Source organism: Zingiber officinale, chromosome 10A, assembly GCF_018446385.1.
Source record: "Zingiber officinale cultivar Zhangliang chromosome 10A, Zo_v1.1, whole genome shotgun sequence".
NCBI classification, from domain to species: Eukaryota; Viridiplantae; Streptophyta; class Magnoliopsida; order Zingiberales; family Zingiberaceae; genus Zingiber; species Zingiber officinale.
Window position 1 is genome coordinate 30,912,181 of NC_056004.1, and position 14,899 is coordinate 30,927,079.

General features: G+C 38.1%; 2 protein-coding genes and 1 long non-coding RNA gene across 5 annotated transcripts; all 3 read left to right on the forward strand.

Annotated features, from left to right (window-relative positions):
• The first annotated feature begins 345 nt into the window (after positions 1 to 345).
• Positions 346 to 1,966, forward strand: LOC122026570. Its single transcript, XM_042585307.1, has 2 exons — positions 346 to 1,833; positions 1,883 to 1,966. The coding sequence occupies exons 1-2, from the start codon at positions 346 to 348 to the stop codon at positions 1,964 to 1,966; spliced, it is 1,572 nt and encodes a 523-aa protein (XP_042441241.1).
• Positions 1,967 to 2,216: 250 nt separating this feature from the next.
• On the forward strand, positions 2,217 to 2,593 carry LOC122026217. The gene is made up of 3 exons (XR_006124069.1): positions 2,217 to 2,319; positions 2,402 to 2,467; positions 2,572 to 2,593. It is a non-coding gene; the product is annotated as an uncharacterized LOC122026217 (long non-coding RNA).
• A 585-nt stretch (positions 2,594 to 3,178) lies between these two features.
• On the forward strand, positions 3,179 to 10,342 carry LOC122026999 (subtilisin-like protease SBT2.3). Of its 3 annotated transcripts, none has more exons than XM_042585780.1 (10): positions 3,179 to 3,868; positions 4,109 to 4,262; positions 5,641 to 6,038; positions 6,803 to 6,898; positions 6,980 to 7,052; positions 7,881 to 8,163; positions 8,278 to 8,606; positions 8,834 to 9,104; positions 9,300 to 9,581; positions 9,706 to 10,342. In XM_042585780.1, exons 1-10 carry the CDS (start codon positions 3,663 to 3,665, stop codon positions 10,119 to 10,121), a joined length of 2,508 nt encoding a protein of 835 aa, XP_042441714.1. In that variant the 5' UTR covers positions 3,179 to 3,662; the 3' UTR covers positions 10,122 to 10,342. The 3 variants fall into 3 exon arrangements, with proteins under 3 accessions (XP_042441714.1, XP_042441713.1, XP_042441715.1); XM_042585779.1 differs by having other exon boundaries at positions 3,180 to 3,868; positions 4,103 to 4,262; XM_042585781.1 differs by having other exon boundaries at positions 3,726 to 3,868; positions 3,984 to 4,262.
• The last annotated feature ends 4,557 nt before the right edge of the window (positions 10,343 to 14,899 follow it).

Here is a 14,899-nt window from a genome sequence, read left to right on the forward strand (position 1 = left end):
ACACCTCCATTCAATTTGTCACCTCAATCTAGCAATCCTCCTCCACACTCCTCCACAAGCTCAAGGTAAGACTTTTATTCTCTACTCGTTTGTTTTCAATTTGATTTTTCAATCTTTAGGATTTATATTCATGAGAAACTTGAAAATTTCACGAGAATGAGAATTGGAAAAATTGAAAGCAGCAAATGAGTGACTTTTATGTTTATGTTAGTTTTTTTGTTTGTTTATTTATTTATTTTTTTATGAATGACTTTTCAATATCTCATTCTTCAATATCTCAATCCAGCAAATGAGTTATTTATTTATTTTTATGCTAGCAATGATATAGACTCTATGAAAGGAAAAATGGTTGTCCGTGAGGATGAAAGTGAAGCGGATATTTGTGCAGACAGTGATGATTTAAACAGTCTTGATGATTCTGATGAGGATGAAGTTAAAAATTATCCATTGTTTGATCCAAAGAAGGATTTTGAAAATCTAGAGTTGAAGCTTGGTTTAGTTTTTAACTCAAAAAAAGAAGCAAAATTCACAATTGAAAGTCATTGCATTAGACAAGGAAGACCTGTGAAGTTTGTAAAAAATGATAATATCTGGCTTTGGGCTAAGTGCAATGATGATAATTGCTGTTGGATGATCCATGTTGCGAAGATGACTAATGATAACTGTTGGCAAGTAAGAAATTTTGATGGATGTCACAGTCATTGTGTTCGGGATTTTAAAAACAAGTGTGTCAACTCAACATGGTTGGGAAAAACTTTTGCTAAAAAATTCAGCACAAATCCTAAATTGGGACACTTGGAGTTTAGGGAAGAGATTTCTACCATCCTGCAATCAGATTTTTCGAGGAAGACTGCCTACATGGCTAAGAGAAAGGCGCTGAAATTGGTGCAAGGTTCTGTCGAGGAGCAATTTCAGCAAATAAGGAAGTATTGTGCTGAATTGAAAAGATCTGACGTTGGGGCTACTATAGTTTTGAAGTTGACGGAGGATGATGAAGGTCCAAGGTTTCAGAGATTATATGTTTATTTTTCAGCGTGTAAGCAAGGATTTAAGAATGCTTGTCGGCGTATCATTGGTGTTGATGGATGCTTCTTAAAGGTAGAACATGGTGGGCAATTGTTATCGGCCGTGGGGCTAGATCCAAATAATAATATATTTCCAATATGTTATGCAATGGTTGAGCGTGAAACAAAAGATAGTTGGACATGGTTTCTTCGCCTCTTAGATGAAGACATTGGTATTGGCAATGATCCACATACCTGGGCATTTATGTCAGATAAGCAAAAAGGTTTGATTCCTGCACTTGAATCATTGTTTCCTGATGTTGAACATAGATTTTGTGTGAGACATTTAGAGAGCAATATGAAACGTGATGGATTCAAGAGTGTAGCGATTAAGATCGCCTTTTGGGCTGCGGCAAAGGCAACAAGAATTGAAGAGTTTCAAGTGCACATGGCTGAGTTAAAAGACATTGATACAAAAGCATATGGATGGTTGGTGAACAAACCTGAAAGCCAGTGGTGTAAGGCATATTTCAGCACCACTTCTAAATCAGACATCTTGTTGAATAACATGTGCGAAAGTTTTAACAGCTTTATATTAGATGCTAGGGAGAAGCCAATAATTGAGATGTTTGAGATAATACGAAATCTTTTGATGGGCAGATTTCAAAAAAATAGAGAGAGGGCTGAGAAATGGAAAGGTCGAATTTGTTCAAAGATCAGAGATGTGTTAGAAAAGATCTATGTGGAGGCTATTAGGTATTCCCCCATGAAATCAGATGAAATGCACTACCAGATAACAAGGTCAGATGATAGACGTGATCAACATTTGGTTGATCTGTTGAGCAGGTCTTGTAGTTGTAGGAAATATGATTTAACAGGCATTCCTTGCAAGCACGCTGTATGCGCCATTTGGTGCAAAAAAGATGATCCAGAGGCATATGTCCATCCTTATTACTTGGTAGAGACATATAAAAGATGTTATGCAGCACGAATAATGCCTATCAATGGACCAGACTTGTGGCCTCAATGTGATTTGACGCCCCCACTACCCCCAGTATACAAAGAAAAAGTTGGAAGACCTGCAAAATTGCGAAGAAGGGAACCAGATGAACCACCCCCTTCTGAAAATAAGTTGAGAGGTGTAAAAAAATTTACAAAATGCAAATTATGCGGTGGATCAAGACACAACAAAAGGACTTGTAACCGAACTGAAAATGTCCAACACCAAGAAGCTGTACAACAAGAGCCCATGACACAACAAAGTGCTATTTTACCAAATAATAATTTGGATCCAACTAGAAAAGAAAAACTACAGGTACCAAAAATGAAAACTTATTTTATTGTATTTTTATTTTGCCTTCTTTAAGAAATCTTTGGTTCTGTGTACTTATATGTAGGTGAAAAGAGCACGGCAAGTTGGAGTTAATATTGAAGGGAATTCAGGTTCAATATCTTTGATAAATGTAAGTTTTTAAAAAAATTTAATTTAATATTACTCATACTAGTCCAATGTATTCTCAAATGATATGGTTGATGTAATATAATTGTTTTGTTTATATTGTTATAGGTTAACCAATCATTGAATATTCATACACCTGCTTTTTTTAAAGACGGTGTCAGCTTTACAACAGTCTCACGATTGCAAGCTTCTGCTGGTGTTCGAGGTAGAGTTGAACAGTCATCGTCTTTGCCAGCAAATCCCATGGTCAAGTCTAATTCTTCTCAGGAATCTTTTAAGAAGAAGTGATTTTGTTGGAAGTGATATTCCATCAAGAAGATGTGATTTTGTTATGTATCCAGTTTTAATTTTCATATTAGTTTATGTTAGTTTTTTTGGAGGTTTCAGTGGCATTGTGCCTACTTGGAAAAACAAGTGTGAGAACTAAGCTTGATGTATTTTGTGGGAAGATTAAAATGCGATACTTCATGTATTTTCTTCATCAGCATACTTATTTTCTTCATCAGCAAACTAAGCTTGATGTGCTTTTTTTGGATTGATTCGATTGTTCCGTTAATTTTAACTATTAGTTGACGGAAAGATCAAATGGGTAAAAAATAAAAAAGAAATGGGACTAAATCAGGTCACAAATAAGATCAGGGACTGAACCGGAAAACAATCAAATAATTTGGGACTAAACCGGGAATTTTCCCTACACGCCAGCATCACCCAACGGGATGAACCCTCTCTGCTGAGGGCTGAGAGAGAAAGAGGATTGGACAACTTCCCCCTCTCTTTCCCGTTCCTCTTTTTTAACTCCACCATGTTCTCCTTGCTCTGCTTTGGCTGATATTGTTGCCTGTGGCTCGCTTTGCTGTTGGCTTTTCTGCTTCTTTTTTCTCCTTTGGTGGTATAGCCGAGGCTTCACAGGCGGAAGCAAATATAAAAAGAGATTCACACTCTTTCGGAAAGTAAAAGAGGAAAAGCAGAAAGGGCTTTCTTTGGATGCTATTTTTTCTTTCCGCTTCTCTTTCCCCACTCCGTTAGGCTTTCTGGACTGGCGCTCTCAACGCTCTCTTCTTCTGTCTTCTCCAGACTCCAATTGGGTTTTTCGTGGAGGAAGTGGATAAGAAATCTCAAGATTGAGTTTTGGTTGGGGATTCCAGTTCTATTGTTTGAGGAATGAGTTTGGGGCTTTGAGGGTTTGGGGGCTTTGATAAATGAAGGGCCTTTGGGGGGTGTCGCTGCTGGTGCTCGCTTTGTGGCGTCTGTGGGCGGGAGGTCTTTGTCAAGAGGATGCGGCCGTGTACATTGTCACCATGAAGCAGCTGCCCACAGCTCATTACTACGATCAGGCGAGGAGGTTAGGGAGCAGTGCAGTAGGTGCCAGAAACTCGGGAGCTTTCGCTACCCTCAACAAACCAATGTCAGTACTTTTTCCTCTGTTTCGTTTTTAATTTTCTTATCGGTTGCATCTTTCTACTCTTTTTCGAGCCACGAAAGCGATTGGGATACTATATTCTCTTTGTATTTGTTTTAAGGCTGCTGTCTCATTCTGGAAGGCACTTCTATTGTTCACAATTCACATTAGCTTCTAATTGAACATCTGGGATGCAGAGTTAATTCTTGAAAATGACAAGACTTTTAACCTATGTCCTAGCTCCAGGAACGCATCAAGAACAGATACAAGTTACAGTTCATATCTCATTCGCCTCCAGGATTCGCTGCTAAGGAGGGCATTGAGAGGGGAGAAATATTTGAAGCTGTATAGCTATCATTACCTGATGAATGGCTTTGCTGTGCTTATTACATCTCAACAGGTAATACATTGTATTGCTGTAAATCACTACTGCAATAACAAGTCATGTGTTCATTGAATGTCATGCAAGGCCATAGTAATATTCAACACATCTCTATCACTTTCATTCACATGTTTAAAGGTTTTCTTTGATTGCCAACTACTTCCTGTGCCTATAATTGATTCAACTTGTCTAACTACAAAATTTATGATTGCCTTTGACACCACTATCATCTCAAGTCTTTTTTTTTTCATTTGTGTTCTATCTGAGGTGCATCTAATTGCTCCAAAATAGCTTATCTTTTTCTAGTAACCCTTCACATTCATCTCATTATCATCTCTGCTACACTAACTTCTTATATGTGCTATTACCTAATTGTCCAGTCCTCATGGGATGCCCAGTTGACTAGAGGGTGGTAGATTTGCTACAATGGGGCATAAATCAATTCCCAACGGGCGCATGCCCTTGGGGAAAAACTCCTCCCACCCCCTAACCACTTAGCGGTCGACTATAAGCTGATCCTGTGATTTACTTCCCTTCAAATAACCTACGGATGGACTATCTCAAGTCTTTTTTTTTCATTTGTGTTCTATCTGAGGTGCATCTAATTGCTCCAAAATAGCTTATCTTTTTCTAGTAACCTTTCACATTCTTCTCATTATCATCTCTGCTACACTAACTTCTTATATGTGCTATTACTTAATTGTCCAGTTCCCAAAGGGGTGTCGAGTTGACTAGAGAGTGACAAATTTATTACAATGAGGCAGAGATCAATTCCCAATGGGTGCATGCTCTTAGGGGAAAAACTTCTCTCACCCCTAGCTACTTGGCGGTCGGCTATAAACTAACCTCGTAATTTACCTCCCTTCACATAACCTGTGGACGGGCTGTGAGGAACGCCTGGGGTGAGCATAATAACCGTTTGCTACAATATTACCTAGTTGTCCAGCTATAAACTATTGTCGACACAACATTTACTTTTCTATCAATTATTTTATTTCAGTTTAGCTAATTTATGGTAGTTTTGAGAACAATCTTGTGAGGTAATTTCAGAAAACTACATTTTCTGAGCCTCGTCATTTTTGCAAGAACTTAAATTCTGACGTTGTAAAGGAACATTGAATTTCTGTTCAACATTTATATCCAATTTATTCAGGGATGCAAGCTAAAGGTTTATTGAATGAAAGTGCACAGTATCCCATTATTGCTTTTCTGACCAAAGATCAATAGCAAGGCAGCTTTGTTGTATTTTACTAGTTATGTAATGATTGTTGTTCTTTATAAAATTTCTTGACTTGTTTATTCCTATATTATGAGCAATGATCTCAGAACCAATCTTAGTTATTGTTGGTGCATTCAACTTCTCAATTTGTATTTTGAATTGGTCGACCTTTTGAAGGCAGTCAAGCTTTCTAGGAGGCATGAGGTGGCAAACTTAGTATTGGACTTTTCAGTTAGGACTGCAACTACACATACTCCTCAATTTCTAGGTCTGCCTCAAGGAGCTTGGGTTCAAGAAGGTGGGCCAGAATCTGCAGGAGAAGGAATTGTAATCGGGTTTATTGACACAGGAATTGATCCAACTCATCCAAGCTTCTCCGACTCTCTTTCTATCAATCAATATCCTGTACCAGCTCATTTTTCTGGGGTTTGTGAAGTCACAAGGGATTTTCCATCTGGGTCATGTAATCGAAAGCTTGTTGGTGCTCGCCATTTTGCAGCGTCTGCTATTATTAGGGGCATCTTCAATGTGACTCAGGACTATGCTTCACCTTTTGATGGTGATGGGCATGGAACGTAAGTACTTTTCAAGAACAGCTTCCGTTCAATGACTTGTTCTTCTCAATCTCTTCTGGTGCCTTAGGCATAGACACTTCCCTGAAATCTCTTACATTACGTTCACTCTGACACATACTACTTTCTTTCATTTTAAGTTGGTTCAGCTGAAATACTATTATTTGTTGTCAATCAACAAAAATAAATTTAATTCTAGCTTAATATTTCTGTCACTACGTGCACTTAATAAGTCGAATCATCTTTTACAATTTCTGTAGCTTAATACATTTTACCCTGGTAGTTCTTCCCTGCGAAGGCATCAGTTTAGTGTAGATGTTCCTAACATACATGACCTGTTGCTGGATCAATGTATTGGGCACTCAAATAGAGTATCCATGTCAAACTAAACATAAAGTATCCACAAAGAAATATGTAGATATACATCATTTTGCCATGCTCATGACATGCCGAAGGTCCCTTTAAGAATAATGAAAATTGCAAAAAAGTTAGATTACTTTTCCTTCTACTTTTCCCAAGAGACAAACAAAGAGATTCAGTACAAACTTTGATAAGAATAGCAAAGACTTCACACTTTGAAATTACGTAGACAGACATAAACTATTAAAGTATCTCTGTTTAAGAAGGCTAGACAGCAGCACTACAAATCAATAGAATCATATGATCCATAGAGTCAGAGACAACTAATAAAGAGGTGTCTTCATTGACCTGCTTTTGTTTTTCAAGTTTTTATTTTTATTTATGCTATGTTTTCTCTATGCATACAGACATACTGCTTCTATTGCTGCTGGCAACCATGGTGTTCCTGTAATTGTGTCTGGACATCATTTTGGAAATGCCAGTGGGATGGCTCCTCGTGCACAGTAAGTCAAACCTATTGAAGTGTTAATCTTTTATAATGCCTTTCTACTTATGATTGTCTTGAGTGATTAAATTTTCTTCAGCATTGCTGTCTATAAAGCTCTCTACAAAAGCTTTGGTGGTTTTGCAGCTGATGTTGTTGCTGCAATTGACCAGGTAAATGCATCAGTTATTCCACTTCCAAATCAAACGACATAACTTTTTCCTATTTTAGTTTACCGAGTATTCATGTAACCACAGCCCTCTTTCTGTCATCTGATTAGATATATTTCTGACACTTGGTTGCGGTCAAAATGAAGTTGATGAGGACTAGATTGAATTTGAAATCCACAAATTAGATACTTGAGTATCTTTGAAATAGCTATAAATTACATCAAAGCTATTTAAATTTACTTTGTATTTATGTAACCACCCTCTTTTTGTCACCTAATTAGATATATTTCTGTGACTTGGATGCGATCAAAATGAAGTTGATGAGGAATAGATTGAATTCAAGCTCCACAAATTAGAAACTTGAGTGTGTTTCTTTAAAATATAAATATATCCTTATCCTTTGACAATGCTAACTTTGAAACTTTTGCAAGAAAGAGGATATTGAAAGTTCCTAGAATGATGTGGAGGTAGGCCATCCAATTGCTGTTCTAATCTCTAGGCTATTTCCTGCATCTATTGAAGATGGGAATTTCTTTCTTTTATTTGTAACGAGAATAAGATTCTTTTTCCTTAACACAACTTCAAAGTGCACAATAATTTTGTCAGCTTGAACTTCATTATCCATTATGATTTGCAGAATCAAATATTTTTCTTCAGATATATCTGTCATCTCATCTTATTTTGGTGGATTCTGGCATAAGTTAATGAAATATTAGCATTTGTGGAGGATCAGGCCATAGCTGAGAAATGCCTCCTAGTTATTTGTACCTATAATTCATTGCATAAAACAGCAATTTGTTATATAATAATTTGTGTGACATGCAACTTCAGGCAGCTCAAGATGGTGTTGACATCATAAGTTTATCAATCACGCCAAATAGGCGTCCTTTTGGGCTAGCGACCTTTTTCAATCCTATAGATATGTCATTACTCTCAGCTGTAAAAGCTGGAATATTTGTTGTGCAAGCAGCAGGGAACACCGGACCTTCACCTAAGAGTGTATCTTCCTTTAGTCCTTGGATATTTACTGTGGGTGCTTCAGCTCATGATAGAGTATATAATAACTGTCTAGTGCTTGGAAACAATCTAACAATCTCAGGAGTTGGACTTGCTCGTAAGTATATTTTTTTTTTCTTCCTTAAATTGACTTCAATTTACTTGGATTTTTTTTTTTCTGTTTGTTATGGACACAAAATTGACCATCACTATCATTGTTTGCATACTATAGCTAGAACAGACAGTGGTTCAATGTACCCTCTTATCACTGCTATTCATGCTCTGAGAAATGGCACAACCGAAATGAGCGAGTTCTTGGGAGAATGCCAAGATTCTAGTTATATGAATGAAGATCTTACTGATGGCAAAATATTGATCTGCAGTTATTCTATCAGATTTGTTCTGGGTCTATCGTCTATAAAACAGGCCCTAGAGACGGCAAAGAATGTTAGTGCAGTCGGAGTAATATTCTACATGGATTCCTTCGTTACTGGGTTTCATCTTAACCCAACTCCTATGAATATGCCTGGTGTGGTAATACCCTCTACGGATGATTCCAAGGTATCAGTACTAGGAATATTGAGTTTTTACTTCTTGATCATCGACATCTGAGCATTTTCATTATGTGCTTCATATCTACTAAACACTAACCTCCATGCCATTTTGTGTTTATAGACATTCTGTATTGTCAGAAAACAGGAGATTCATAGCTCTATTTTACTAACTCTTTTTGATCATGTGTCTGTTCCTAGTTTTTGATGATTATTTATTTGTATTTTGCTGTCCAGATATTTTTAGATTACTATAATAGCTCCTTAGTAAGAGATGAAACCTCCAAAGACATTATCAAGTTTGGTGGCACAGCCAACATATTAGGTGGTCTTAAAGCTAACTACAGCATCTCTGCCCCTAAAGTCATGTACTATTCTGCCAGAGGACCAGATCCAGAAGACACCTCACTAACTGATGCTGATATCATGAAACCTAATCTCATAGCTCCTGGCAATTTGATATGGGGTGCTTGGAGCTCATTAGGAACTGATTCTGCTGACTTTCAAGGTACTTTACCATTCGGCAAAGTGTATTGTAGCTATTTTATCATGATTATATCAGGATATGATGTTTGAATTATGTTAATGTATATAAAAAGTGGTAGTCATCGATAGGATAAGGACAATAGATGTTCATGAATCCAATACTAAGGACTAAGTGGCTTCTGATTTGAGCTTTCCTCGTTAACTTAAAAACACTCAGGTGAAAGTTTTGCAATGATATCCGGTACGAGTATGGCAGCTCCACACATTGCAGGGCTTGCTGCTCTTATCAAACAGAAATTTCCAAGCGCTAGTGCTGCAGCTGTTGCATCCTCACTCTCCACGACTGCTACACTCTACGAGAGGGAAGGTGGCCCCATAATGGCACAACGAGTTTACAGAAATCCAGATTCCAGCGAATTACCGGCGACACCCTTTGACATGGGCAGTGGCTTTGTTAATGCAACAGCTGCTCTAGACCCAGGACTCATCTTTGATACAGGTCAGCGGTAATCCATAAATTTCTGAAACAAATACTTATAATCATTCAATGATCTGTTAAACTTTTACTTCAATTGCAAGTAGAATTTAGCAAGAGATTTTAGTGGATACCTATTTGTATTCAGGTTATGATGACTTCATTTCCTTTCTCTGTGGCATCAATGGATCTAGTCCTGTAATACTGAACTACACTGGCCACGCTTGCGGGGTTTCCAGCATGACAGGCTCAGACCTGAACTTGCCGTCGGTCACAGTTTCGTTTCTCAATGGATCCAGAGTTATAGTGAGGACAGTTACTAACATAGCAAATGATGAGTATTATACTGTCAGTTGGAGTTCTCCTTATGGAGTTTCCTTTTCAGTCACACCAACACAGTTTTTTATCGCAAGCGGGCAGCAACAGAGCTTAATTCTTGTGCTGAATGCCACAATGAATAGCACCTATGCTAGTTTCGGAAGAATCGGGCTTTATGGCAACCAAGGCCACAAGGCCATAATTCCTTTGTCTGTCATCTCAAAGGTAACACAAATCACCACCTAAGCAGAAGGAAATGCTGACAATTTTGCCTAACCTGGCAGATGTAGTTGACTCGTTTGTTTATTCATTTTGTTGTACCTTGAAACTACCTTTCTGTAATTAGAATGGAGTGACAAATAATTGAAAGTGTATATTAGGCCTACCTATCTGGTTTAACAAAGCTGATGGCTGTAATATTTATACAAGATTTGAGTCTATTAAATATATTATCTGCTGAGTTGTAAGGCTTTGGCATCCTTGAAAAGTTGATGATGATGTTTTATACAAGAGCTGCAATCTTCTACAAGATTAGCAGATCTAGTGGATCACACTCATCTGTATCATAAGCGAATTGATCGAGTAACCTGCAGCCCTCGTGCCTGAGAAGTTCAATACCAGAAGCCTTTTTGAAAATCTCCTCATCAGCTTCAAAACCAACACAATTGTCAACTATTAGCGACTGCAACTCTGCAGCCATTGATCAGATCCAGTAACTGCTCCCTTGGCAAATAAGATTTACTGAGGTTGAGGTGTTTGATCCTTGGAAGATGGTTAACGATTGCCGTGGTGTCTTCTTGTTTGAGCCTGCCATTCTGAGACTACAAAACCTTTTGCTGCTGAGGCTGATCCGAGTGACCATCTCGACAATGGAAGAAGAAGGTTTCGACTCCATTAGCAGCTGCTCCAGTCCCTTCCATTTCCCGACGAGCCCAGGCATTTGAGACTAATCTACCAAGGACAGATTGGGCAAGGCCACTGCTCTCGGCCTCGGACAGCTGCAAATTATGCAATCATGTTACATTCAATTGTGGCATCATCATGTTACATTCAAGCACAAAGATGGAGTGCATTTCAAATGATCACTCAACTGATTGGAAGCAAGATACAAGTCCTTCAAGGAAGCTCCAAAAACAGGGAACTTGAGCGCAATGACAGTCCCGCGACTTCGTGCGACCGCTAGCATCAAGAAGCCGGAGAAGGAGAAGCGTCGAATAGAGAACTGACTCATGAACTTGGTGGTGAAGTCACTCCATCACATGAAATCCAAGCTGGTGAAGTCGAGGACTCTCCAGCAGGCAGGGTCGAGGAAGGCTCTGTGTCATGTTTTGCACACAAATGGCACGCTCCAGGCCAAGTCTTGGAGTCTCAGCCTCTGGAAGATGAGAATCAAGCAATCTAACTCCATGTTCCGCATCTTCTGCAGCATGAGGGACTTCTTCTGGTTTTTCAAAGTGAGGTGAGATTTATGAGGAAGATGTCTGTTCCTTGTTTGCTACTTGCTCTGTAATGTTACATTTCCAACTAAAAGGAGAAAATAGATGTGAATTGTTTCAATTTGTTCTTTAAGGAACTTCTGGTGTTCAATCCACAGCTTCCTTTTCTTCTGGTTGGCATAATTTTGTTGAAGATCAATACCAACCTGTTAACGGATAAGAATAAAAATATAGATGGGAGTATTTTTTCTCATTCAATGAATAAGATTTAACAGATAGAAATTAGAATGTGTGGTTGAGAGTATTTCTCTCATTCAATAGATAGAATTTAATTGATAAGAATTAAAATATATGGTTGAAAGTATTTCTCTCATCCAATGGATAGAGATAGAATTTCTTGGTAGATAAAATTTAGTTTTCTGATCAACTATGTATCTTGTATGGTGAGTACTATAAATACTCCCCCTGCATTCTTGTTTCATCATCCAACGAAAAATAAAAGTATAGAGTCTTCAAGTTGAAAGCTGTTCTTCATCTTTCTTTTCTTTTCCTCTCTAAAATTGTGAGTGATCCTCAAAAGTGTTGTAGTGTCTTTGAAGTGTGAATATAATACAAGTAATTTATTTACTTGTTTATAGTCCAATTTTTTTCTCGACAATTGGTATCAGAGCTGAACGATTAGGGATTGTTCTTAGTGGAGTTATCTTGAATCGTGAGGAGGTTTATATTGTACAAGTTTGTTAATCAAACTTGTTCGGCATAATCAAAATCTTTCCGACACGATGGGCGACCTTCAAGTAATAGGAGGAGTCAAGAAACTCAACAACAAAAACTACAACACGTAGACAACATGTATGAAGTCCTACCTACAAGGTCAGGATCTTTGGGAGGTTGTTAGTGGTAGTGAAGTCATGCAACCAGCAGAAGATACTAATGGCATCTTGCGAAAATGGAGGATCAAAGCAGGTAAAACAATGTTTGCTTTAAAAATCACAATTGAAGAAAAAATGTTGGAGCACATCCGAGATGCCAAAACACCAAAGGAAGTATGGGATACCTTTGCTACACTCTTTTCAAAGAAGAATGATGCAAGATTGCAACTCCTGGAGAATGAGCTACTAGCAATAGGGCAACGTGACAAAACGATTGCCCAATACTTTCACAAGGTAAAGTCGATATGTTGCGAAATTTCAGAATTAGATCTAGAAGCTCCTATTGGGGAAACAAGGATAAAGAGAATAATTATCCATGGTTTGAAACCAGAATATCGAGGATTTGTTGCTGCTATACAAGGATGGCCAACACAACCATCACTTCTTGAGATTGAAAATTTACTTGCAGGCCAAGAAGCTATGGCTAAGCAAATGGGAGAAGTCTCGCTAAAGGGTGAGGAGGAAGCGCTCTACACCAATAAAAGTAAGGGCAACTTCAAACGACATGCTGGTGATGGATCTAAAAAGGATGGAGACAAAGTAAAGAATTATTCTGAATGTGTGCGGGATGACATTCATTGATGACTTCTCAAGGTATGCCTGGATCTTATTTCTGAAAGAAAAATCTGATACATTTTCCAAGTTTAAAGAGTTCAAACAATCAGTCGAAGGAGAATTGGGAACAAAGATCTGTTGTCTACGTACAGACAACGGGGGGAATATAGCTCAAGAGAGTTTTCCCAATACTTAAGAGAAAGTCGAATATACCATCAGTACACATGTGCCAACACACCACAGCAGAATGGTGTAGCAGAAAGAAAGAACCGACATCTTGCAGAAGTTTGTCGGAGTATGTTGCACGACAAGAATGTACCTGGACTATTTTGGGCTGAAGCAATGAGGACTGCAGCTTTTGTCATTAAAAACTTCCTCAACCAAGGTTAGAATTCATTTCACCTTTTGAGAAATTATGGAACATAAAACCTACAGTTAGCTACTTTCGAGTATTTGGTTGCGTATGTTATGTATTTGTTTTTGATCACTTACGAACCAAGTTCGACAAGAAAGCTATTAGATGTATCTTTGTGGGATATGATAGCCAAAGAAAGGGGTGAAAATGTTGCGATCCAACAAGTGGAAGATGTTACACTTCACGAAATGTAGTGTTTGATGAAGCATCTTCTTGGTGGAATCCCGTTAAGGAGGTGTTGTCAGATTCTAAAAACCTCGAAGACAAATTGCAACAAAAGATGAGAGAACATATTGTTCAACTTCAACTAAGTTCAGATGAATCAAGAGATACAAATGACAATGATATTGAACAAGGAGTGGCTCAGAGTCCTTGGCAAACCGGCATATATTAACAACCAAATGAAGAAGAGAGACCTAGTGAAATGGAAGAATCAACTCCACAATCTCAACTCTGAAGGTCAATCAGAACACGAAGGCCAAATCCAAAATATGTCAATGCAGCCATAGTTGAAGAAGCAACAGAGCCTGAGACATTTGAAGAAGCGTCGCAAAGTCCTGAGTGGGTGATAGCTATGAAAGAAGAGATTGATGCACTGCAGCAAAATCAAACTTGGGATCTCATACCAAAACCAAGAGATGTGAAACCCATTTCTTGCAAGTGGGTTTTCAAAATAAAGCGTCGTCCAAATGGGTCAATCGAGAGGCACAAGGCACGATTGGTAGCTCGTGGTTTCTCTCAACAGTATGGACTAGACTATGATGAAACATTTAGTCCAGTGGCAAAACTTACAATTGTACGAATCCTTCTTGCACTTGCAGCCAACAAAGACTGGAATCTATGGCAGATGGATGTGAAGAATGCTTTTCTTCATGGAGAATTGGATCGAAAAATTTATATGATCCAACCAATAGGTTTTCAGAACCAACATCATCCTGAATATGTGTGTAAGCTACGGAAAGCACTCTACGGATTGAAACAAGCACCCAGGGCGTGGTATGGTAAAATTACTGAATTTCTAACTCAAAGTGGTTATTTAGTAACATCTACAGATTCCAGCTTATTTATCAAAACAAATAAAGGAAAATTAGCTATCATGTTAGTATATGTGGATGCCCTAGTCATAACAGGCGATGACAAAGAAGAAATTTTTCAAACAAAGGAGAATTTATCAGTTTGCTTTCAAATGAAAGAGCTTGGGCAACTTAAGCATTTTCTTGGTTTAGAGATTGATCGCACACAAAATGGAATATTTCTTTGTCAACAAAAATATTCCAAAGACTTGTTGAAAAAGTTTGGAATGCTCGAATGCAAGCCGATCTCGACACCCATGGAGCCAAATATCAGAATGGGTGCACATGAAAGGAAAAGTTTAGAAGATGCAACTATGAATCAACAATTGGTAGGCAGTCTCATCTACTTAACCTTAACTCGACCTGATATTTCTTATGCAGTCAGTGTGATAAGTCGGTATATGCAAAATCCAAAGAAGACTCATTTGGAAGCAGCTCGATGAATATTAAGATATGTAAAGAGCACAACTGATTATGACCTTTTGTATAAAAGAAATGAAGACTGCAAGTTAGTTGGCTACTGCGATGTTGACTATGCAGGAGATTGTGACACAAGAAGATCAACAATTGGTTATGTATTCAAGCTTGGTTCTAGAACAATTTCGTGGTGGAG

What these genes read in the sequence shown, in the direction of transcription:
- LOC122026570 (XM_042585307.1), top strand. Translation starts at nt 346, where the DNA reads ATGGTTGTCCGTGAGGATGAAAGTGAAGCGGATATTTGTGCAGACAGT. An exon ending in ATAGACGTGATCAACATTTG is followed by an intron (nt 1,834 to 1,882) that starts GTTGATCTGTTG and finishes ATGATTTAACAG; the next exon opens with GCATTCCTTGCAAGCACGCT.
- LOC122026999 (XM_042585779.1), top strand. Translation starts at nt 3,663, where the DNA reads ATGAAGGGCCTTTGGGGGGTGTCGCTGCTGGTGCTCGCTTTGTGGCGT. An exon ending in TGATTCTGCTGACTTTCAAG is followed by an intron (nt 9,105 to 9,299) that starts GTACTTTACCAT and finishes AAAAACACTCAG; the next exon opens with GTGAAAGTTTTGCAATGATA. An exon ending in AGGACTCATCTTTGATACAG is followed by an intron (nt 9,582 to 9,705) that starts GTCAGCGGTAAT and finishes ATTTGTATTCAG; the next exon opens with GTTATGATGACTTCATTTCC.